The following is a 25,633-nucleotide window of genomic DNA, read 5'->3' on the forward strand; positions in this document are numbered from 1 at the left end:
CTCCAAAGAAAGAGTGGAAAATACTTCTTGCGCCTTTCCCATCAATCTGCACTGCAACAGAATAGCCCAAACCTCTCTCGGCCAACCGAGTGATAGAGCAATACGCTCAAAAGCGCTGAAGTATGAGTCCACCTCGGTCTCTCTAAAATGTGGAACTAGCGTAATATGCTTACTGACATCGAATGACCCAGCTGCTAACGATGGAGAAGCTGATGACCCTAGTGGTTGAGTATGAACAGAGGACACAGTTGCCAACGGTGGAGTATGAACATGAGGAACATTGATCTCCCGAGGTGGAGGCGGTTGCGCAGCAGAGCTCCCCACAATTTTCATTGCCTCAAGCTCCAACTCTCGCATTTTTATCTGTTTCTCTGCCTCAATTTCAAATTTGCGGATTTGTAATCGCAAATCCAACTCACCCTGACGATTCTGCACTTTCTCTTGTGCTTCCAGCTGCAATCGAGCAAGACGAACTTTCAGTCTCGCGTCTCCCTTTGAATTTATAGAAGTAGGAGAAAACGGTTCAAATTGAGGTAGTGTTCTATTTCCTTCCCCTATTGGCGTAAACCCCTCACCTCTCGATGTTTCAATATCCACATCGCACTCTATATCCTCTTTGTCTGGTACCACAAGCACATTCATCTCTACTAACTGCTCACGTATAATGGATTTTATTTCCCTCTTAAGAGACTGTCGAACCACAACGATCTGAAAATGTTTCGCGATTTCTAACAAATCATCCTTTCTGCAGCAATCTAACAATTCTACAGTAGGATTTTTAATAAAACTTTTCAAATCAAACGTTGCCATTATTCCTGCTGATCAAATCTACTAGCCTACAAAAATTATTTATTCTCTCACCACATTCCCAGTATAAAAAAAATAGCAAGGGTGTCTCGGGACAATCAATTAATTAATCCTAATATTAATTAATTTCCAGGAAGAATTAAAATCCCGGATGAGCCCCCATTAATGTTACGACCCTTCTTAGTTTTTAACCGTCTAGGGATTTAGAAGGGGAACATTAATCATCCCTCGACACCCACCATAGAAAACACTGGGAAGTGACTGAGAGAAACAAAGGCAGTAGAATATTTAAGGTTTTATTTTATTATTGCTGGCCACAACCGGTCAAAATAGCTCTCCATAAAATATGTGTACAGCACACATATTCATGAAGAAACAATTCAAACAAATATTAACCAATCAATAAAGCAACATAAACATACCAGCAAATTACGTATTAATTCTGGGAAAAGAAAAGGGCAACTGGACAGTGCCAACTCAAAGAAATTAATAAAAAGAAAACAATCTTTCTTACCCGAATTTAATCTAACCTAACTAATAAAAAATAAAATGTAGAAAAGAAAGATCTTCAACGTCCGAGACGTCGTATACTTCCCTACACTAACTAACCAAAACAAAAATACAACAGTGGCACTTGTCCCTAAATCTAGTGTTTTTAAACAAAGAAAAAAACTACATGTGCGCAATGTATGTCACGTGACATCTTACCTGACCCTTTTCTTTTATCCCACTTTTAATAAAGCATTTACTCAAGTTCAGATAATGAGTAAAGGAGTTCAGGTTTAAGACACTCTAATTCACATGACAAACTTAATATAAACGAACTAAATCAATAATCAAACGAATGTCAACAAAAACGTAACAAAGGACTCAGCACACGGTTGCAGTTCACAAAACCAAAGGCTGGCCACACAATCGCGTTCAGGTGCTCCTTTTATAGTTCCCGCATCTCCTGATGATCCCCGTGATTGGATCGCTCTTTCCCTCCTCTCTGATGACAAGCCTCAGATCAGCCAATGACCGTAACCAGGACAACCAATCAGCGCTTCTCTGCGAAAGAGAAAGTAACACGGCAGAAACACGAAGAAACACAGAGACACCCAAAGTCGCAAACTCGTGTAATCGCCTTTATTCGTAACATGGAGTAAAGTTCATAAATGGTTGTTCTTTCCCATAGAAATTTCTAAAACTATGTTGGGTGGACTCTGTGCCTCTAGGGGGGTTGCTTGCTCCCCTGCAAGAAAATTTTGGACATTTTAAGGTTAAATGCATCAATCTCGTGCTCTCTGAGAGATCACAATTAAGAGCTTCAACCCATGAACTGCTCGTTGAACAAAGAAAAAGTATTCATTTGTACCAGGACAATAAAGAGGGCTCAAACATCTTTTTAGTTATGAGAGTCTCAGTCTGCATTACATTATCAATGGTGTTTTAGGATGCCAAACATTTATTATAATAATGTAATAATGATTTATAATATATATATATAATATTTATAGAGTATTTCAAAAGTTTATTTTAACCTACATTACACTATAATATAGGAAAATTAAAATACTTTTGTCCTAATTTCTTCACTTGCAAGAAATAAACCCTTGAGCTTTTATTTAGGAGAAAACACCAGACCATGATGATCGCGTGAGCAAAGTAATCACGCAGCACAAACTGGATGCTATTCTAATGTCTGTTATTATAATGGCGCAATGCCATATCATGGTTCCAATTTTAGTTCGTTGGCAAAATATAACGCTAGAGATCTTAATGTTATGTTTTATATTTTACATCTTTACATATGTGTTGGGAAAAGGGAGAAGAGAGAGTTCGGTAAAAGGCGCTTTCGAACTGGCGTTCAGTGCATCAAAAGCTGCATTCAAGCACATCACGCCCTACGACCTACGCCACTGAAGCTGTTTCAAGACGAGCGTCTTTTTGCTGTAAAGACAGGCACTTAGTGCAAATATATGCTCCGGTATAGAAAATGTAAAAAAAAAAATAAAAAAAATGTTTTCTTCCCTTAGCTTGGGCCCCAAGTGCACATAGCGAACTTCCAAAAAATAAATTTTATCAGACCGGCCCTCGCGGCCTCGAAACACTACCGGCCCACCGGGAAAACTCCCAACTCTCCCGATTGCCACTCCGCTACTGGTTAGTACCCACTCAGGCATTAAAGTCACCCAGGATCATCAAACGTTCGGTTGAGGAGGTCTTCTGAATAATTGAGCTCAGTTGATTGAATTGAAAATTGAATTGAAAGCCTTTATTGTCATTGTACACAGTACAATGAGATTTGGAGAGCAACTCTCTAAAAGTGCACACATGAATAACACATACATACATATACAATACATTAGTGTAAGTCTGAGTGTAGGTTGAGTATGGTGACAGCTTTGGGGAAGAAGCTATCCCTGAGTCTGTTTGTTCTGGCCCGTATTGACCTGAAGCGCCTGCCTGAGGGCAACAGGTTCAAGAGATGGGAGCCGAGGTGGGTGGTGTCCCTCAGGATGTTTCTGGCCCTGCTGAGACAACGGGAGATGTAGATGGCAGTCAAAGAGGGCAGAGGGCAGGCGATTATTTTTTGTGCAGTGTTTGTCACCCTCTGCAGTCGCTTCCTGTCGTGCAGCTGGAGTGCCACACTGTCACAGCATAGGTCAATAGGCTCTCGATGGTGGAACGGTAGAAGGTCACCAGCAGCTGAGTTTTTAGTTGTTCCTTCCTGAGGACCCTCAGGAAGTGTAGCCGCTGCTGGGCCTTCTTGACCAGAGCTGTGGTGTTGGCCGAATAGGAGAGGTCTGCAGAGATGTGAATGCCGAGGAATTTGAAGGACTCCACTCGCTCTACACATCCACCGTTGACGTACAGGGGGGCAGGGGCGGCTTTGTTCCGCCTGAAGTCCAGGATGAGTTCCTTGGTCTTGTTGATATTTAGTGCCAGGTTGTTTGATGCACACCACTCGCTAAGTTTCAGGACCTCATCTCTGTAGGCCGCCTCGTTTCCCCTGTAATCAGCCCCACCACCGTTGTATCATCAGCGAACTTGATGATGATGTCCTCTGGGTTCTCTGGGATTGTAGAATGGTTCCTTTACATCTAGATCAGAAGTAAGGGCGTAAGTGGCTATGATTGTAATTGGGCCACAGTTTGTGTGCAGGTGCAGTGAGGAGAGAAGTGCGAAGATGGGCACAGGTTTTTCCACTGAGTACAGTAGCTTGTTTTGGATTGCAAAGCCAACCCCGTGCATTAGTCTGTCACCATCTGGGTATCCGTAAAGTGTAGATTTTTTGTTTTTTTTTCCTGGACAGAGCCAACGCCGGTCAGCCAAGTTTCACTCAGGGCAGTGATGGAGATGTTAAGTCAAAGTAATTCTAATACACACGAACCTTGCCGAGCAACGACAGCTTGTGTTTCAGGACAGAGTGGACAGAGTGTTTCACTGTGTTTGTGTTTGTGAAACACAGAGTGTTTCACTGTGTTCGGGCAAATCGATTTGTTATGGGACAAAGTGCTCCCAAGTTGCCAGTCATGGAGGCTGAATGTCTGACGTCTTAATGGAGAGATTAAATGCTCATAGTAGAGAGCGCCCAGGTAAAATTTTAAGTGAAAGGATGCATTCCCAGGTCAACTTTCCACCTCTGGACCTCCAGATTCCAACGGAACACAGATGTGTGACGGTTGGTGTAGTTATGAGTTGCCCCGCAGTGACCACCTGATTACAGTAGGTAATCAACCAGAATGTGGTTTTTAAAATTTGGGGTGTATTTACTGCCTACAATCACAGACTTTGAAAAGTGTCCGTTTTTTTGTGTAATCTCCTGCAGCCGCACTGCGGCTCATTCAGAGCGATTGAAAGTTGGTGGCAGATTAATTCAAGTGAAACGTAGTTAAATTAATAATTGAATTAATTAATCACAATACTGAAATTAAATTGAATCAATAAAGAAAACGTAAAACATTGCAGTAGAAACATATTAGGCTACAACAATGAGGCTTTACAAGTGTATAAGATGATAAGGTAACAGCAGTTTAACGGTAGCTCAGTCGGTAACGCATCAACCTCGACATCATGGACCTCCAAACGACCCGAGATCGAATCTCATTACATGCTGTTGGCCAACAGCTTTTATGTTTTGCCGTTCTTGAAGCTTAAAAATTACGTCCATTTTCTTTAGAAATTCAAAACCATAAATAAGGTTTTGGCGCTGTGGCGTGAGATCGCTTTGGAGAAGCTCAAGAGAAGCAGCAGCGCTGATCTCTCTTCTGGCTTAATAATACCAGTCACAGCGCGAAATAAACATGAATGAGCATCTGAAAGTGTGTTAAAGATAGAGTACAACTTATCTAAATCCGTATCATGTCACATTGATTCGCTCCATCAGCGATTCAACCGAGGAAAGACATCAGTTAAACAGCTTGTAATCAATGTCATGTATCGTCATATTTACCTCAGAAAACCCACATAAACTCGTTAGTCAGCTAGAAAAAAATAACTCTAGAGAGGTGTATTTTGCTAAATATATACACCATATTTGCCTATTTACAAATATGAAGCTGCTTTGAGACAATCTGTATTGTGAAAAGCGCTATATAAATAAATGTGACTTGACTTGACTTGATTAAAACATTGTATAATGTGATAAATAATAATTAAAAGCTGAAGACGGTTTAAATTCATATTGAACAACAATAAAATTAGTAGCCTTATTAATTACTTTCTTGTGTTCCTCATACTGGAACTGTAAAATGAAGAGGTGTTCATGGTCTGACGACAGTTCAATTTTTAAAAGAAGTTCAGATAGTTATATGGCAGAAGTTATATGGCACTAATCTTTTTTTTACATGGGGTTGCCCATGTGTTAATCAAAGGTGAGAAAAACATTATGAAATGATCAGAGGTGCCTATTCAAACCGCGGGGCACGTACCCTCTCAGATTTACGAGGCAAATTTATATATAGATAAATTTGTTCGCTCCGCTCGCGCATAACCAGGATCACAACTGTTCAGTGTTTTCAAATATTATTTATTATTTATGTTTCTGATCATTAAATACACTGTAGATTACGTAAAGAAATACGGTACAATGTACCATACAAATTTGAAGGATTTTTTTCCGTAGGGTATTTGTCTTTGTTTTTTGTCTAAGGCTGCGTTCTTTTGTTTGTTTTAAAGTTGGATTTCATGGATATTCTGACACTAATTTGGTAAAACCCGAAAATTATGTTTTGCTAAATGTCAAATAACATTTAAAATAACAAATTTAGTTACCATCTGGCATGTTAGACATGAATGTCTTGAGTATTTTTTTACAGATATTTCTTCCCGAGTGCATCCGGTAACCAGTTGTGATAAAGTGCAGTAGGCTAATTTTACTAACTTAAGTGTTTTTGGAGCAATTGAATGCCTTTAAACAAAAGCTACCAGAGGAATCGTCAAGACAAGTAAAGGCCAGTTTTAAAGTTTTACAAAAATAAACCATATATTGTTCTTGAATTATTTGAAGAAAAAACGACATACTAAAAACGCCAGCCTAATCTCACGAGCTGCTTTGAGTACGCTCATGGCGTTTAAAAAAAGCGGCGCACCCATTGAAAACAATTGAAAACATAGGCTACGCCAAGCGCGTAGAAAAACGCTTTGGTTGAGACGCGGCCGTTTCAAGTGGGGGATGGCGCATATTTGAATTTGAATGTTGTGTTACATTCTAAAACGCACACACATAACACACGCACACACAGGGCTTACATTCTGCTCTAAAACGAATTGCCCTTGTGGGATTAATAAAGCTGCTTGAATTGAATTCTTAACATTAGACTACTGCAATTCGATACATTCTTTTCATTAGGCCCTAATAAATTTGTGGGGCTGTAAATTCAGTATGCTATACCAACGCTATGTATTCAATTAAAGTTCCAAGAGGTCTGATCTCTATAAGGTATTTTCTTCCAGAGGTCCGGACAATTATAAAAACTTTTTGTTATATGAATAGTTCAACATGCCAGAATAAAATCCGATTTAAGAATATATATATATTAATCTGTTGGATACTATTTGTTCCTTCCTTAGTGTAAAATGGAAATGCATGGTAATTTTTTTTATATAAATATAAGCGGTCGGGGACAGTGCCTCTGGGATGGCAGACCGGGGTGGTGGTTCCTCTTTTTAAGAAGGGGGACCGGAGGGTGTGTTCCAACTACAGGGGGATCACACTTCTCAGCCTCCCTGGGAAAGTCTATCCCAGGGTACTGGAGAGGAGAATACGGCCGATAGTGGAACCTCGGATTCAGGAGGAACAGTGTGGTTTTCGTCCAGGCCGTGGAACACTGGACCAGCTCTATACTCTCTACAGGGTGCTGGAGGGTTCATGGGAGTTTGCCCAACCAGTCCACGTGTGTTTTGTGGATTTGGAGAGGGCATTCGACTGTGTCCCCCGAGGCGGCCTGTGGAGGGTGCTCCGGGAATATGGTCTCTGTATGACCGAAGCAGGAGCTTGGTTCGCATTGCCGGTAATAAGTCAGACTTCTTCCCAGTGCATGTTGGACTCCGGCAGGGCTTCCCTTTGTCGCCGGTTCTGTTCATAATTTTTATGGACGGAATTTCTAGGCGCAGCCAGGTGCCGGAGGGTGTCAGGTTTGGGGACCGCACGATTTCGTCTCTGCTCTTTGCGGATGATGTTGTCGTGTTGGCCCCTTCACGCCTGGACCTTCAGCATGCACTGGGGAGGTTTGCAGCCGAGTGTGAAGCGGCTGGGATGAGAATCAGCACCTCCAAATCCGAGGCCATGGTCCTCAGTCGGAAAAGGGTGGCTTGCTCACTTCAGGTTGGTGGAGAAATCCTTCCTCAAGTGGAGGAGATTAAGTATCTTGGGGTTTTGTTCACAAGTGAGGGAAGGATGGAACGGGAGATTGACAGACTTATCGGTGCAGCTTCTGCAGTAATGCGGTCGATGTACCGGTCTGTTGTGGTGAAGAAGGAGCTGAGCCGTAAGGCAAAGCTCTCGATTTACCGGTCAATCTACGTTCCTACTGTCACCTATGGTCATGAGCTTTGGGTCATGACCGAAAGGACAAGATCCCGGATACAGGCGGCCGAAATGAGCTTTCTCCGCAGGGTGGCTGGGCGATCCCTTAGAGATAGGGTGAGAAGCTCGGTCACTCGGGAGGAGCTCAGAGTAGAGCCGCTGCTCCTCCACATCGAGAGAGGTCAGCTGAGGTGGCTTGGGCATCTGTTCCGGATGCCTCCTGGACGCCTCCCCGGGGAGGTGTTCCGGGCACGTCCCACTGGGCGGAGGCCCCGGGGAAGACCTAGGACACGCTGGAAAGACTATGTCTCCCGGCTGGCCTGGGAACGCCTCGGTGTCCCCCCAGAAGAGCTAGAGGAAGTGTCTAGGGAGAGGGAAGTCTGGGCATCTCTGCTTAGACTGCTGCCCCCGTGACCCGGCCCCGGATGAAGTGGAAGAAGATATAAGCAAAAAAACTAAATGGTGTAACAGAGTTTTAGAACTAGACAAATCTTTCTGCATTAATACCTAAATATTAGGGGTGGCACGGTTCACGAAACCGACGGTTCGGTTTGTATCACGGTTTTAGTGTCACGGTTTTCGGTTCTGTACGGTTCTTGTTATTTTTTTTTCTTTTAATCATTAACACTCCAGAAATGTACTTCAGCATGTGATATATAGCTTAATTATCCACACTTTAGGATACAGTATAAAAAAAAATTATATTCATGCAATCATGCACAAACTGAATTTGACTCTTTGACTTTAAGAACATTTTGGGACTATCTCAGAGGAAAGCTAGGTGAGATTTTGATAGAGCAAGAGAGAATACATTGACATGCTTTTTGTTTATTTGGCCAAAAAAAGGAGAATGTGCATCACTATCTCTACAAGAACTTGTGCATTTTTATCACACAAATCTTATGTACACAAAGAAATTAACTTGCATTTATTAACTGACAACTTTTGTAGCTCTTACAAAAATTCTATCTTTTAAAAGAAAAAAAGAGGAACTTTGTCTTTTATGAATAAGTCAATATACATGAAGCCATATTGCCTATAATTAGGCTATAGCAATAGCAAAGGCCATAAACATAAAGTGAAACATAAGTTCAACCTCAACACAAAAAACAGTATCAACAATGCTTCTATTCCCAAAAAGTGAGGGTACCTTTTTTCACTTGAAATTAAAGTGCAGGATTTGAAAACATATGACTGGAGCTCTTATCTAAACATAAAGTGCCACTGTAACGTTATATTAAAATATCATAACATGAAATCCAAAATGTTCCCACACACCGGACTTATACCATAGACTTATACGACGCTGGCGCATCCTCCAACTCCCTCATCTCTCCCACTTGCCATTTCTCCGCGTGCCGTGACCTACAGCGCTCCATACTCACTTTTACTGGCTTGTTTACTAACTTGAACCGGCGCTGCACAGAGCGATCGGTAATGACATCAAATACCGCGAAAGTGAGTGACGGAGCCGCCGTTCTCGCACTAGTTTGATGTTATTCACCGGTCGCTCTGTGCAGTGCCGGTCCAAGTCGAACAAGCTTATGTCGCGCGAAAAAGAAAACACGCGTGACATACGGGCACGAGGCTACATTGCGCATGCGTCGAACCGTGAGACGCACACACGCTCTGAACCGAGACAAGCGAACCGAACGGTTCAGGTGTTTTTTCATGTACCGTGCCACCCCTACTAAATATAAAATTTAACTACAATAGACCATGTTTGATTGGGCTTCGAACCCATGTCACTGTATTTTACTAACCGTACGTTCTACCACTCGGCCACGTCTTAACTCAAGGTGAAATGCCCAAACTTTTTCCACTGAGTGTTCACTCAAATGAGCGAGAAAACGTTTTGTCGTTAGCCTATTGTGAGTGTAAGCCTATACTTTACATGAAAAAAGTACACCGACCTTTTACAGTTTTAAAAGATGATTTTATTTTAGCTGTTATGAGAAAAAAAATTCAAGTGAGCATTGCCGCGTTTGTCGAACACTAATTCTGCCTTACAAAAGCAAGTGCAGTAACTACGCAAACAAAGAAACGGAGAAAAAGGCCTTTAAAGTTTTTATCCAAGCGAGTCAAACATCTTATGGGCAGATTATGTGGTAATGCATCTCCGAAATGGGACATCAATGTAACCCAGATATTTTTTGGACAGAAGAACACATGTCATAAAGCCCATTACAAGTCTTAACTCAATTTTGACCAAACGTGTAGGGGAGCGCGGGGCACAACCTGACGCGGGGTTAAAGGTAACACAGACTTTTTACATAGTTCGTCAGGATCAAACCGGCAGTCTTTCCGCTCTTTTTCTCTTGCTGCCAGAAGACGGTCTCACGCGAATTTGCGGAAAGTTTTGATTATATTCCGTGAAGATACTGGACAAAGAGTGTTTTGACACCATGAAAGTACATTTTTTCATCATAGATTTTTTTTTCGGTTTCTGAGTTGTGTGTATACGTTTCCAAATCTAACTTTATATTGCCTTAATCACTTTCTTGTTGGTTCAAACATAGCACCGTTTTGAAACATGTCAGCAATTCCTAGCGACTGTTTGCTAGGTTTAAAATATGTAATACAAAGCGGTGCTGGTTTTAGGCAAGGCAAGGCAAGGCAAGGCAAGTTTATTTATATAGCACATTTCATACACAGTGGCAATTCAAAGTGCTTTACATGGAAGAAATTAAAATAATCAAAAGAAATCAGAATAATTAAAACAGTTTAGAATAAAAAAAAATCATAATAAAAAAATAAAATACAGTATCAAAAATATAATGAAGTACAGTAACAGTCGGCACAGTGCTCATTCAGTAAATGCAATCAATATAAATAAAAACAGTTAAGAGTAAAAATAAAATAAAATAAAGTAATACCCCTATCTGAGATGGAAGAGATTGAGCTGGTTTACGGTGCTACTGGGCCTCCAGCCCAGGGACTTCTTATACTCTCGGCAGTAACTTACTTCTTCACTCGCCTCATCGGAGTGAAGACTCTCCTGCTCTCCATCAAAATCTCTTCCAGTATACCCCTATCTGAGATGGAAGAGATTGAGTTGGTTTACGGTGCTACTGGACCTCTAGCCCAGGGAGGTAGAGCGTCATACGTACTCTGCTGGGGTGGTGCTACACCAGTAATGCCCAGCAGGGCCCCCACAGAGCACTTTTCTACCCTTAACGACGCTCTCAGCGACTTCTTATACTCTCAGCAGTATAAGTAACTTACTTCTTCACTCGCCTCATCGGAGTGAAGACTCTCCCGCTCTCCATCAAAATCTCTTCCAGTATACCCCTATATGAGATGGAAGAGATTGAGCTGGTTTACGGTGCAACTGGATCTCCAGCCCAGGGACGTACTCTGCTGGGGTGGTGCTACACCAGTAATGCCCAGCGGGGCCCCCACAGAGCACGTTTCTGCTGCCATTACCCTTAACGAAGCTCTCAGCGACTTCTTATACTCTCAGCAGTATAAGTAATTTACTTCTTCACTCGCCTCATCGGAGTGAAGACTCTCCCGCTCTCCATCAAAATCTCTTCCAGTCAGAGCAGTATTAAAGCAGTATTAAAGCAATACAGTAAAACAGTCAGACGTACAGTGGCACAGTGCTCATTCAGTAAATGCACAGCTAAACAGATGTGTTTTGAGTCTGGATTTGAATGTGACTACTGTAGGAGCACACCTGATCTCTTCTGGAAGCTGGTTCCAGCTGCGGCTGGCATAATAGCTAAAAGCAGACTCTCCGTGCTTAGAGTGAACCCTTGGTATTTCTAGCTGATGTGATCCTAATGATCTAAGTGATCTGTTGGGTTTATATTCAGTGAGCATATCTGCAATATATTGAGGTCCTAACCCATTGAATGATTTATATACCAGTAATAATACTTTAAAATCAATCCTAAATTTAACTGGGAGCCAGTGTAAAGACCTGAGGACTGGTGTGATGTGTTCATATTTTCTAGTCCTGCTCAGAATCCTGGCAGCAGCGTTCTGTATGAGCTGCAACTGTCTTATGGTCTTTTTGGGAAGGCCAGTGAGGAGGCCATTACAGTAATCCACCCTGCTGGTGATGAAAGCATGCACAAGTTTCTCTAAGTCTTGACTGGAAACAAAGCATCTAATTCTTGAAATATTTTTCAGATGATAGTATGCTGATTTAGTTATTGCTTTGACATGACTACTGAAACTAAGGTCTGACTCTAGAGACACGCCAAGATTCCTGACTTGATTTTTAGTTGTTAGACCCCTAGTGTCGAGGTATGCATTCACCTTGAGAACTTCATCTTTGTTTCCAAACACAATGACTTCAGTTTTGTCTTTTTTTAACTGCAGAAAGTTTTGGTACATCCAACTATTTACTTCATCAATGCATTGGCACAGGGAGTCAATGGGGCTATAGTCGTTAGGCGATAGGGCTAAGTAGAGCTGTGTGCCATCTGCATAGCTATGGTAAGCGATTTGGTTCTTTCTCATTATTTGGCTCATTGGGAGCATATACAGGTTGAACAGGAGTGGCGCAAGAATCAAGCCCTGAGGGACTCCGCAAGTCATGGATGTCCACTCAGACTTATGGTCCCCTATACTCACATAATAACCTCTCCCTTCTAAGTATGACCTGAACCATTTTAGGACTATCCCAGAAAGCCTCACCCAGTTTTCCAGCCTGTCAAGAAGGATGTCGTGATCGACAGTGTCAAATGCAGCACTGAGGTCAAGTAGTACCAACACAGATAATTTGCCTGTATCAGTATTTAAGCGAATATCGTTTATTATCTTTATGAGCGCTGTCTCTTTGCTGTGATGCGATCGGAAACCAGATTGAAAATTGTCAAAGTATCCATTTGAGCTTAAGAATTTGTTCAACTGATTGAAGACAACTTTTTCAATGATCTTGCCTATGAAAGGAAGATTTGAGATTGGTCTATAGTTGCTTAAGATGGTCTTATCCAGATTGCTCTTTTTCAGGAGGGGCTTGACAACTGCAGTTTTCAGGGAGTTCGTAAAACTCCCAGAGCGAAGTGGGGCATTTACCACTTCTTGGAGATCTGCTTCTAAGCAGTTTAACACACTTTTGGAAAAAGATGTGGGAAGTGCATCAAGGGCGCAGGTGGATGTTTTAAGGTGCTGTATGGTTTCTTCCAAAATTGTGCCATTGATTTCTTCAAAAACAGACATAGTAACTACAGATTGTGGTCTGATCTGTCTGACTCCAGAGCAACTCAAGGATGTGCTGATCATCTTTCTGATATTATTAATTTTCTCAGAAAAGAAAGAAGCAAACTCACTGCACTTGCTGTCTGAGAGCATTTCTATGGGAATCTGGCTCGGGGGGTTGTCACTCTCTCTACAGTAGCAAAAAGAGTGCGTGTGTTGTTTATATTGCTGTTTATAATATTTGAGAAGAAAGTCCGTCTAGCTTTGCCTAGTTCCCTATTGAAAGCTTGGATGCTGTCTTTGTAGATGTTATAATGGACTACAAGTTTTGTCTTCCGTCACATGCGTTCTGCTCTTCTGCATTTTTGCGTTGAAAGAATCAAGGAGAAAATCAACAGAGTCGGCAGATATTTTTGGTTTTAAAGATATAGCCTCCATAAATAGCACACCAGTGTTCTCATTTAAGCATCTCTTCTTGACAGACACAGCTCTAGCTTCAACTGCAGGAGAGATTAATATATCAAAGAAAATACAGAAATGATCAGACAGTGCTACATCCTTAATAACAATCAATGAGATGTTTAAACCCATACTGATAAATAAATCTAGAGTGTGTCCACGATTGTGTGTGGGACCATGTACATGCTGAGTCAGATCAAAAGTTTTTAAAACAGTTTTGATTTCTTTTGCCATATTGTTTTCTGCATTATCTATATGAATGTTAAAATCTCCAGCAATGGCAAAACAGTCAAACTCAGAGGCAATTTTGATAGCAGTTCTGTAAAATCCTCAGCAAAGGCTGGAGACTATTTTGGAGGTCTGTAAACAATGATAAGTAAAATACGTGGAGCACCTTTTAACACAATACCCAGATATTCGAAAGAGGGGTAAATCCCAAATGATATTTGCTTACATTCATAAACATCTTTAAAAAGAGCAGCTAAGCCGCCACCTCTCTTACCCGCTCTGCAGACTCTCATATAAGTAAAGTTAGGAGGGGATGTTTCGTTTAGGACCGTTGCACTGCAGCTGTCTTCTAGCCAAGTTTCATTTAGAAACATAAAGTCCAGGTTGTATGTGGTTATTAAGTCGCTGACTAGAAGTGATTTATTTTTAAGTGAGCGGATGTTTAAAAATGCAAACTTTATAGTCTTCCTTTTTTGTCCCCACGGCAATCTTAGTTTGGCGTGTAATAGACACCAGATTAGATGGGTTTGCAGTGCGACTTTTGAAGGCCTTAGATTTTCTATCATGTATTTGAACTGCTATAGAGAAGGATTCAGGCACACTGGGTTCCTGCTTGTTTTGTAAACATTTAAGAAAGTTACTGATATCAAAGCGGATACCCGACTCATATCATTGAGAGTGGGTATCAGTTGTTTTTGGTTCACCTCGAGCAGATGGAGGAGGGTGTGAGCCCTGGCGCCATGGTAGAGGCCGGAGAGCTCTATCAGGGGGAGGAGGAGGAGGGCGAGCTGTGCCTGCAGGCTTTGGTGGTTGTGGGGCCTGCTGGGGGCTTGCAGCAAAAGAGTGTGATAGTTTAGTTCCAGCATACACCCGTTTTTCCATTTTCTCTGAGAAGCACAGAAGTGGAGATTCTGGAGAGAGTGATAACGTGTCAGGTGAGAGGGGCTGTTGCTCTGGTGTTATTGGAGGCTGTAGTATGCTGTCCTGGTTTCCCTCGTTGTTTTCCTTAATGTCGTCCTTGGGTGCTGAATCTTGGAGCAGTTCTGATTTGTCACAACCTGTCTGTGGTGTGCTCTGTGGGCAGGGCTCTGCTGAGATTATGTCCGTGAGCAGAAGTTGTTGTGGCTGCATGGTGTTATCGTTGTCCTTGTGTGATATGTCAACATGTCCATTCAGGTGCTGAAATGAAGTCCTGTGGTCATTCATATTGTGTCCAGGTGTGTGTGTGCCATTCAGGTTGAGTGGGTTGGCACACACTGCAGAAGGATGATGGAGGGAGAAGTAGATATTGTCCTTTAGCACTCTTGAACCAAGTTTGTTTGGGTGGTGGCCATCCCGTTGAAACAGTTGCCTCTGACTCCAGAAAAGATTGAAGTTGTCTATGAAGTTTACTCCTTTTATATTGCAGGTTTTTTGCAGCCATGTGTTGAGCCCAAGCAACCGAGAAAACCTGTTTGTTCCTCTTGCTGGGAGTGGTCCACTGATGAATGTCTGAACTTTCAGTCTTTTAAGTGTTTCAAAAAGTTCATTGAAATCCTTCTTAAGGAGTTCTGACTGCTCTTTATGAATATCGTTCTTCCCCACATGAATGATGAGTCGATTTGCAGTCTTATGTTTCACCAGAATGTTCTCAAGTTCCCTGTTTACATCAGAAGTTGTTGCTTGTGGAAGGCAGCATGTAGTTGAATCCCTGCTACTAATGTTTCTGATTATGGAGTCGCCCACTATCAGAGTCCTGGGCCCCGCTGTGCTCTGAGTTGAGTGCCGCTGCCTGCTCGACCTTGAGCGCCGGTTAGCATCAGTGTTAACGACCGGCTGGCTCAGTCTTTGATCTATCACATTCATCAAATTCAGGGATTTCTCATTCATTAATACTTCAAATCTGTTCTCAAGATGTATAGGCTGTGGTAGGAGACCAGTGTTTGCAATCCTTGTCAGAGCCGTATCTGGGGTAGAAGATGCTATTGCTCGAGTGCCTTTGGGTCTCGCGCCCTGTTTGTGCCATCGATTTGTGAGTCGATCGGCTCGTTTCTCTACACTCAGTACTGCCTGTCGAGTAGCACTAGATTTCTGGGACTCACTGGCTGTATGCTGAGGGCGTCCATGATGAAGCTCTGTTGTGTGTTCCGTCTGGTGTGGTGTTCCCGCAAGTAACTTTGTTTCAATAATTGCAATCCTTTGTTAAAGTCTCTGACAGTTAGTGCAGCAAGTAGATTCCAGAAGAGGCATTTTCTCTTATCCTTTGGAATGTAGGCAGTTGTGTTTTTCCTTCCCCGGAATGTAAGCTTTCAGTGGGAGGCTGGTCGGAGAAAAGAATTCTGCTTTTTGTAGTAATCAAACGTTTGAGCACTGTACTGGTTTGCTGAAGTTAAAATTAAGTGATAAAAAGGAGATAAAATAAAATAATATAAAAACGATAGAGCGATTTAAAATTATAAAAGTGATAGAGCAAAGCGCGGAGCGGTAAGCAAGAGCGTCCGAACAGTAGCTGAGCAGGAAGTACAGCTTGCCTTAATCACTGTCACTGTGCCTTAATCACTTGCTTTAACACACAGTGTTACAACTAAGCTGCCAAGTGTACAATGATAATCAAATGAAAACGGAGCCACACAACTTTTCAGGTTTGAGTATACATTTAACTTTGTTGGACTTTCACAAACAATGTTGGAATTTAAAATGTTTAAAATTTAGTGTACTATGAATGATAACTTTTTTATTTATTAAAAATATGGCCTGTTTTTAATGTAATAAACCCCTTAAATTTTTATTTTGAGCTCATTTGTATTATTATTACTGTTATTATTATTATTAATAATAATAATTGTACATGCAGCTGCCACACATAAATCTAATTTAATTGCAATTACAAAATTTATATTTTTATTTATTATTATTTATTGCAAAACTGTGCAGCCCTTTTCTACGCCTCTATCCATGATATTGATCCACAACAAAAGGATGATTGGATGAGGGATGGATGTATGAATATATGTCTATACAGATGCACAAACAATATCAAACTATACAAATAAAATAGTACTGAATTATGTGTGTTACACACAAGTGTTACAACTAACCCCTCTGTCTGTTACAATTAACCCTGCATATGGGGTAAGTTGTAACATTTGCACTTCTGTCACTTTCAGTCCAACTGTATGAAAATGGTAGGTCCTAGAAAAAAACTTTAAGTGTTCATTTGTAGCAGAGATGTGTATGTTGCTTGTGTAAAAAAAAATTGGTAACACTTTACAATAAGGTTCGTTAGTTAACATTAGTTAACTATATTAGTTAATATGAACTAATAATGAACAGCACATATACATCATTTGTTAATCTTTGTTAATGTTATTTTCAACATTTACTAATACTTGATTAAAATCTTGTTAACATTAGTTAATGCACCGTGAACTAACATGAACAAACAATGAACAGCTGTATTTTCATGAACTAACATGAACAAAGATGAACAAATGCAGTAACAAATGTATTGCTCATGGTTAGTGCATGTTAGTAAATACATTAACTAATGTTAACTAACGAACCTTATTGTAAAGCGTTAACAAAAAATGTAATCTAACCTAATTATTTTTTAATTAATTAAGCCAAAACCAAAATGCGTTAGGTTGTGCCCCGCTCTCCCCTAGTTACTGCGCTTTGCCTTTGTGCCAGAATAAAACCCGTTATGGACGTGGCATTTGCAGTCAAAAATTTAAATATAAATTCTCAGAAAAAGCATTAATACCAATATATTGAAACATCTGTTTATCCATGCTACTCCCTTAAAGGAGTCCAGACATTAGAAAAATATTAGTCTGCGTTTTTATATTTAATATTAAGGAAATAGACATGCATTCATGCTTGACAAAAAATCTTTAACTTAGGAGGCAAAATTGTAATTTGTAATTTGTAATTCTGTGAATTACACTGCGCAAATCGAATGAGGAAGGGTTGGCTCTCCACAGAACATAAAATATTTATTTTATTTTTAGTGTTCGCACTTATGAGGAAAAATCAATGTTACAGACGTGACAGTTCTCCGTTATTCAGACGTGAGCGCTCTGAAGCGGCACTAAAAGACGGATTTAAAACTTCCACAGACCTCAAACAGAAAAGCACAAAGCCTTTATTTAAAGTGAATTTCGTTTTCCTTTCGATTTTATCTTGATTTTAATCAATGTTTCATCAACCAATTGCCTGGATTTAATACATAAGAAGTAAAAGCAAACAATTATAATCACGACACGCAGAGTACGGAGGGCATCTCATAAATATAAACTTAGCGTATAAATACGCATATCCTACTCCACAGACCTGAAACGTTTATCTATATTGAAATGTCAACTTGTAAACCGAACAATTACAAACGAAACTAAACCGAAAAGATTGATTCAATCCTCAATAGCGTTGAAAGCACCCAATTTATTTTCACTGACTGTGAGATAGGCTTAACTAGACTTAAATCAAATTTAACTTTTGATTAATAAAATGTTCTGCTTTAAAAGTTTTGATATTTAAAGCAATTTTCTATTTAAAAATGTAGGCTAATTTTATATAATTACGTTTTTCTTTCGCTAAATGTCCCTTTGCGCCACCTGGTGGTCATTTCACGACCGACTTTGAAATACGGCTGGTTTATTTTTGCCGCGGCGGATTTAACACGGCACTTGCCGCGCGGGAGGTGTCATTCTGGTTGATCACCTACTCTATTGCCCCATGACCATTGGCGAGCTCCTCTTCTGCTCACTGGGCAGCTGAGACAGACCGACTCAGGTGCTGTGACAGAAAGCGCGATCTGATACTCAGCATACTAGCCTGCTGCCGGGCTAAAAGGGTGGACTGGATTTTGCCTGGTCGCTCGCTTTTTTCAGCTGCCTGGCTTGCTTGAAGCTACCAGCATAGCTCAGCCAGCATATCTCTCGGGGTCATAGAGTCTCACAAACTGTTCCGGCACGGTAAGGCACCAGTCCATGGAACAGTCAAATAGCCTATTTACAAATTTGTTGAAATGCCGTTTTGGTAAGTATCCTTGTAATCACAGTCGGTTATGGCTTAAATGATTGAAACATTTGAGAAACGTGTGTACACAGTATATTGGGTTTGTTCGTTAGCTCTTAAAGTGACAGCGGCTAACATTAATGACTGCTGGAGACATTTATGTTAATCAAACAAGAAAAGAGAGGATTAGTCAATATTTAATGTATACAGCATTTATTTTACAGATTAATTACTTTATTCAATATCTGTTGTAGGCTATTACTTATCTGAATACCACTGTGATTTCAATATTGACCAAAATAATCGTGATTTAAGATTTTTGGCGTAATTGAGCAGCCCTACCGCCAACTCCACCTGTGATCCCCATGACCGAACTCAAAGAGCTGACTCGGCAGATGCAGGACATGAACCATGGGGGGCAGGTGCCTCATGCATAATGTCAGGCATGAAACGTTCACAGTTAGGACAAACAGCCCACTCAAGTGCTGACTGGGCATATTCTAGTCCTAACACACTACACATAAATCATGCATTTCATCCTCCATAATAAAGCAGGGGTATGGGTGATACACAATTCCTGAACTGTTTGCTGGCCATGTAAAACAGAGTGAGATGTCACAATAAATCCCACTGATAAACAGCAGACACGCAAGCTTCGTCACCTAACATCCAACGGCCAATAGAATTGGCGTAATTTTACACAATGCTGGAAGCGTTTCCATATCAACACCTTGACACAGTGTTGAGGAATATTATATTATAGCACCACTTTTTCAGATGGATTTGTGTCCGTGTATTTGAGTAGATGCACACCTTTAGAACCATCCTGCCAAGTTTGGGGTCTTTACAATTTACCTTCTCTGATACCTATATACTTTTAGGGAAGAAAATAATAGAAAAAAGATTGTCCCTTCAGTGCTTAAACCCCTAATAATCAGAAAATTGGAACAAATACAATAAGGTTCCAGCACCTTTGGCGTCTGCTCTTCCTTGAACAAAATATTGATTTAAAACTAAGCAATACATGTGTAAAAATATCTTGGAAATAAATAGCAAAATTCCTTTCACAACACCATCAAATATCAAAGATAACTAAAAAATAAATAACAAGAATTTTTTTTTTTGCTCTAGAATAGAAGCCAACGAAAGACCTTCAAAAGAATATATATATTCTTATATATTCCAGCATATCCATTGTCAGTCTTCCTGTTTTATAACTCTTTTCTGTTAGTAATGTAAAATGATATGTACAGTACGTATAATATGTTGTTATATTTAAGCTTGCATTAAGCTATGCATTCCAAAAAACTTACTCTGTTAGTCAAAATGAACAGATGTAGATGACTCATGACATGAATTGCGTTTTCCAGGTACAGTGGTCCCATCCAAAACAAAGATTGCGTACCACTTCTCAACACTGGTGTTGACTTACGGCCAGCAGCACACGCTCCAGATAGAACCAAGGGATGAGTATGGCAACCCCACCAGTAACTCCATCTCACTGGTGGATGAGGTCAATTACAGCGTTCATGTCCACCCAGTAAGGGCACTTACTGCATACTTACAGTTCATAGTTTTTAGTTCAAACTTTAGAAGTTTGTGTTTATATATTAGCATTAGACAGGTTGCAGGTCCAAAAGAATTTGCTGAGTTTGTATTTAAATCTCTTTTTCTTACTGTTCCTACAGTTGGGCACAGTGGAGGAGGAGGAGAGCTCAGATGATTGCTACAGCACATCGGTATCATTAAACAAGCCTCAGTGTCAGGTTTTGATGAGGCTCACCTTCAGGAAAAAAGGCTGCTTTAGAGCATGCATCTCATACAGGGACCAGCCCCTTAGCAATGGGGAGTTTGACATCATTGTACTCAGTGGTGAGTTAATCTTGGTATTGGAGAGGGAGGGTTGTTGAGGAGATTTACTAAAATGCTTCTAACACCTTTTCATCACTTTTCCTGACTTTTCCAGTGATTTGTGTTCCCCTGATAAAGATTTTTTTCTTTTTATTGAGATTGTACTCACAAAGAGCAAAGCATGATAAGAATTTTTTTTTAATCCCCACATTAATTTAGTTTTTATTTGTTTTCCTCTGTGTGTTTCACGTTTCCCCCATGATCGAAAGACATTCAGGTGAATTGGTGAAACTAAATTACCAGAATTATTTCACTTGTTATATTTCACTTGTTTATACAGTTGTTCTAAACCTGCATGAGTTTCTTTGATCTTTTGAACAGAGAAGAAGGTATTTTGAAGAGTGTTAGTACCTAAACAGTTTCTGCTCCTATACTACACTTGTTATATTTCACTTGTTTATACAGTTGTTCTAAACCTGCATGAGTTTCTTTGATCTGTTGAACAGAGAAGAAGGTATTTTGAAGAGTGTTAGTACCTAAACAGTTTCTGCTCCTATACTACAGTTTCTATTATTGACTTCTATAGTATAGTATAGTATTTTTATTTCATAGTATGGAAGTCAGTGGGGACCGGCAGCGGTTTAGTTACCCACATTTTTCAAAATCTTTTTTGTGTTCAACAGAACAAAGAAAATCATACAGGTTTAGAACAACGTGAGGGTGAGTAAATGATGACATAATTTGCATTTTTTGGTGAACTATCTCTTTAAAACAAGAATTCAAAAAAATCTGCCAGTGCAGTAAGGCCAGGCATATACTGTGCGATATCTGAGCTATTTCAGCAAGGTTACCAACTCACACTGTACGATTAGATAGCATGTCATGAAAGCTAAAGCTCACGATTTATGTGCTCACATACGGTCCGATCGGCCAGCTGCGACTTTTCTGCTCCCAGTACGTGTGAAAAATGCGAGATAATTGGATTTAGCATTTCCAATGTATGTATTAAATTATTATTATTATTATTATTAGGGTAGGCGTACTTTTATTATCAAACTGATATTAAATAAATTTGCCCCGCAATAATTTTATAGTGCATTACTGCAAACTGAGGTACCTTGAAGTCCATTTTGCTGAGATAAAATAAACTAAAATGACTAAAAATGAACTCCTAAAACTTAATGCCAGATTCTGGAATTCTTCAATAGTGGTACGAGAGGATGTGGTACTGGATTGAGTCACTCTCATTTTGTCTCTCTATAAAGCCTATAAATAGCAGTCATCATGTACTTCACTTCAGCTTGTGATTCTGATTAATTAGAGGTAATTTTTTTTTAAGATTCATTACCTAACCTAAGGCCTCGTCCACACGAAGCCAGAGCTTTCCCTATCCGATATTTTTTTTCCTCATTCTAAAAAAAAAAAGTCCGTAAACACGGAGGCGTCTCGAAAAATATCTGCGTCCACACGAAACCACTGAAACTGACTGAAAACGATGTAGTAGACATCCCAGACCAGTATGTGGCGCTGTAAATCTGCAATAGATATCCACTAAAAATGTGAGAAGAAGACTTAAAGCATGCGCATAAAACCTTGCGCGTTGTAGGTCAAAATGAAAAGGCTATGAAATAATATTACGCACAGTTGCTTATTTTCTTTTTTACCAAGAACTTAATTGAACAACCATAAATTGCCTGGTACAAAATAGGGAGTCACGATATTCGATTAGCTTGCGGACTCAGAAAGCTTGCCACAAAGAATAGACATTTTAATTGTTTGTTAATAAACTAATGTTTTCTGTGTCATTCTTGACTGAAAAGAGGAAGTTAATGATGCTGACTCGCCACTTCGCAGTATTGTGAATGTGCCTATGGAGTGGGCTAATGCACTTCATACGGATTAGGCTATAAGAGAGAGTATCTGTTTCTGTTCGTTTTTAATTGTTGTTTGTCGATGTTGTTTAAACGTAGACATTTCAAGATTTCTATATATTTCTGAGTTTCGGTTCCTTTATATGACGAGCTCCCGTTCACGAGCAATGCAAGTTAAATCGCGCCGGGACGTCCATGTCCTGATTATATTCTGCTATAGCCTATATGTGCTTCTTTTATTAAATCCAGGTAACTGGTTGATGAAACATTTATTAAAATAAAGATACAATTTATAAAAAGCAAAAACAAAACTTAATGTGGTCAAAATTGGTCTCCCGACATAGCCTATTGCGCATACTGTATGCACGCGGTTCACTTTTCATAATCAATCAACATAGATTCAATAAAAAATAACATATTTAAACATAAATGTATAAATATGGTTCCACAACCACAACTAAATACATTTCTTTAATGGATATAACACGTACGCTTAAAGGGTTAGTTCACCCAAAAATGAAAATTAAGTCATTAATTTCTCACCCCCATGCTGTACCAACCCCGTAAGACCTTCGTTCATCTTCGGAACACAAATAAAGATATTTTTGATTGAATCTGAGGGCTGGATGACTCTTCCATAGACAGCCTGAGGGACTGCCTCTTGACGGCCCAGAAAGTCATTAAAAGAAAAGGTTTAAATATTCCATGTGCCTACAGTGGCTCAACTATAACTTTATCAAGCGACGAGAATACTTTTTGTGCGAAAAAAAACGTAAATAACGACTTTATTCGACTTTCCATTACTTCCTTATGGGCGCATGCGCGAGAACTGAGACGAGACCGTTCTTCTTCGACTACTTTTTGTTACCGGCTGCTCACCGCTTAGGAGTTTTACCGCCCCCTACCGTATAAGATGACGTACTGATATAGCCGGAGGCGCAAAACATTCTGTTTACAAGCAGTACGTCATCTTATACGGTAGGGGGCGGTAAAACTCCTAAGCGGTGAGCAGCCGGTAACAAAAAGTAGTCGAAGAAGAACGGTCTCGTCTCAGTTCTCGCGCATGCACCCATAAGGAAGTAATGGAAGTCGAATAAAGTCGTTATTTACGTTTTTTTTTTCGCACAAAAAGTAGTCTCGTCGCTTGATAAAGTTATAGTTGAGCCACTGTAGGCACATGGAATATTTAAACCTTTTCTTTTAATGACTTTCTGGGCCGTCAAGAGGCAGTCCCTCAGGCTGTCTATGGAAGAGTCATCCAGCCCTCAGATTCAATCAAAAATATCTTTATTTGTGTTCCGAAGATGAACGAAGGTCTTACGGGGTTGGTACAGCATGGGGGTGAGTAATTAATGACTTAATTTTCATTTTTGGGTGAACTAACCCTTTAACCTCCAGAGAAATGTAAAGTCGGAGTGGAACAGGTGTGTTTTTTGAATAGCCAAAATAATCAAATAATTCCCATCGATCGTCGAAAATTATTTTTGCTTTATATCCCCATCCCTATAAAATACGAAATGTCTTTATCAGGTAACTGTCACAGCCTGTCGTCTGCACCAGTCTGTCTTCGTCATCTGCACTACACTTCCCAGGATCCTCTTGTCTCTTCTCCTGAACTCACTCCCTCATCAGCCACCTGTTCCTCGTTTTGATCATCTGTTTCACCTGTTTTCACTCCATTATGTTTGATTCATCTGTGTATTTAGTTCCCTCAGTTTCCTTCAGTGTTGGTCGATCGTTGTACTTATATAGTCTGTTCCGTTCCATTGGATGTGTCAAGTTTAAGTAAAGCGTTTGCATTGGAGTTTCTGGCTCATCTGTGACAGAACGTGACAGAACGTGACAGAACGATCGACCCCACCAGTGACAGCATGGGACTTCTCCTAACCCCGGCTCTCACCACCCTCAACCTATTCCAGGACGGACGCTCTTCTGAGGAGTATGTCGGCAGGTTCCTGGAGCTCTCTGCTGGGGTGAGTTGGTCAGATGACGTCCTAAAGTCAGTCTTTTGGCTGGGTTTGGACGATCATCTGTACCAGCAATCCCCAGCAGCAGCGTTTCCAGGGACCTTCGCCGGATACCTGGACCATGTGTTGTGGTTGAGTGGGTCAGCCTTCACCGTTGGTGAGGCTGAAGATGACAGCACCACTCAACCACACACACCCCCCATCATCACCGCACCAGCCCTCATCGCCCACCAGTCAGAACCATCCACCCCTCCCGAACCTGATCACCCCTCACCGCTGGTTCCGTCCAGTCCTCCCGAGCCTGATCTCCCCTCACCGCTGGCTCCGTCCAGCACTCCTGAGCCTGAACTCTCCTCTCCGCTGGTTCCGTCCAGCCCTCCCTAACATGAACTCTCCGCCCCGCTGGTTCCGTCCAGCCCTCCCGAGTATGAACTCTCCCCTCCGCTGGTTCCGTCCAGCCCACCCGAGCCTGAACTCCCCTCACGGCTGGTTCCGTCCAGCCCCATCCAGCCAGCGCCAGTGACCGTCCAGCCAGCGCCAGTGACCGTCCAGCCAGCGCCAGAGACCGTCCAGCCAGAGACCGTCCAGCCAGAGACCGTCCAGACCGTCCAGCCAGAGACCGTCCAGCCAGAGACCGTCCAGCCTGCACCAGAGACAAGGATCCCGCCCAGCCTCCCTCTCCCGCCTCCTCTCATCTGTCCTCCATCTGCTCTCCTGCCCTTCAGCTCCCCGAAACCAGCCTGGTCAGTGAATCCCCAGTTTTCGCCTCCCGCCTCCTCCACATGGACACTTCCTCGGCCCCCGGTCCCATTGGCTCCCCCGTGGCTCTTACCTCCCTCAGCTCCTCCATGGTCCCTCAGTCCACCAGCTCGGCCAGGCTCCCTCGTCCCTCTGGATTCCCTTTGGTCCCTCATCGTCCGTCCTTCACCTCTGGACTTTCATTTGTTGGCTTCGCCCCGTCATTTCCCCCCCCCCCCCCCCCGGTTCAGTTGGACTCCTCACTCCCTCCAGTCACCCATCAGCCCTCACTCCCTCTGTCCTCACCGTGTCCCTCTGTGCCCCTGGCATCACTTCAGTCACCTGAGCCTACGGTGTCACCATGTTCCCTCGGTCCCTCATCAGCACCCGTGTCGTCAGTCCCTCAGCTTCACCCTGGTCTCCTCTCTCACTTGCTCCGCCCCTGTCAGTCGGCCCCCTGGTGTTGTCAGCCCCGTCTCCTTCGGCTCCACCAGGGGTCCTCCCTCCATCTGCTCCGCCCTGGTCTCGCCCTCAGCCTGCTCCGCCCTGGTCTC

General features: G+C 41.5%; 1 protein-coding gene across 11 annotated transcripts in view; it reads left to right on the top strand.

The window, feature by feature from the left end:
* arel1 (apoptosis resistant E3 ubiquitin protein ligase 1) overlaps positions 1 to 25,633 on the top strand; it is a 129,530-nt gene that overhangs the window by 67,024 nt on the left and 36,873 nt on the right. For all 11 annotated transcript variants that reach the window (XM_089120077.1, XM_089120080.1, XM_089120076.1 and 8 more), the window contains 2 exons: positions 20,023 to 20,192; positions 20,341 to 20,524. In XM_089120077.1, the coding sequence (XP_088976203.1) occupies positions 20,023 to 20,192; positions 20,341 to 20,524 (354 nt within the window). The remainder of the gene's footprint in view (positions 1 to 20,022; positions 20,193 to 20,340; positions 20,525 to 25,633) is intronic.

This window comes from Pimephales promelas, chromosome 15 (genome assembly GCF_988280905.1).
Source record: "Pimephales promelas chromosome 15, fPimPro1.hap1.1, whole genome shotgun sequence".
Taxonomy (NCBI): Eukaryota; Metazoa; Chordata; class Actinopteri; order Cypriniformes; family Leuciscidae; genus Pimephales; species Pimephales promelas.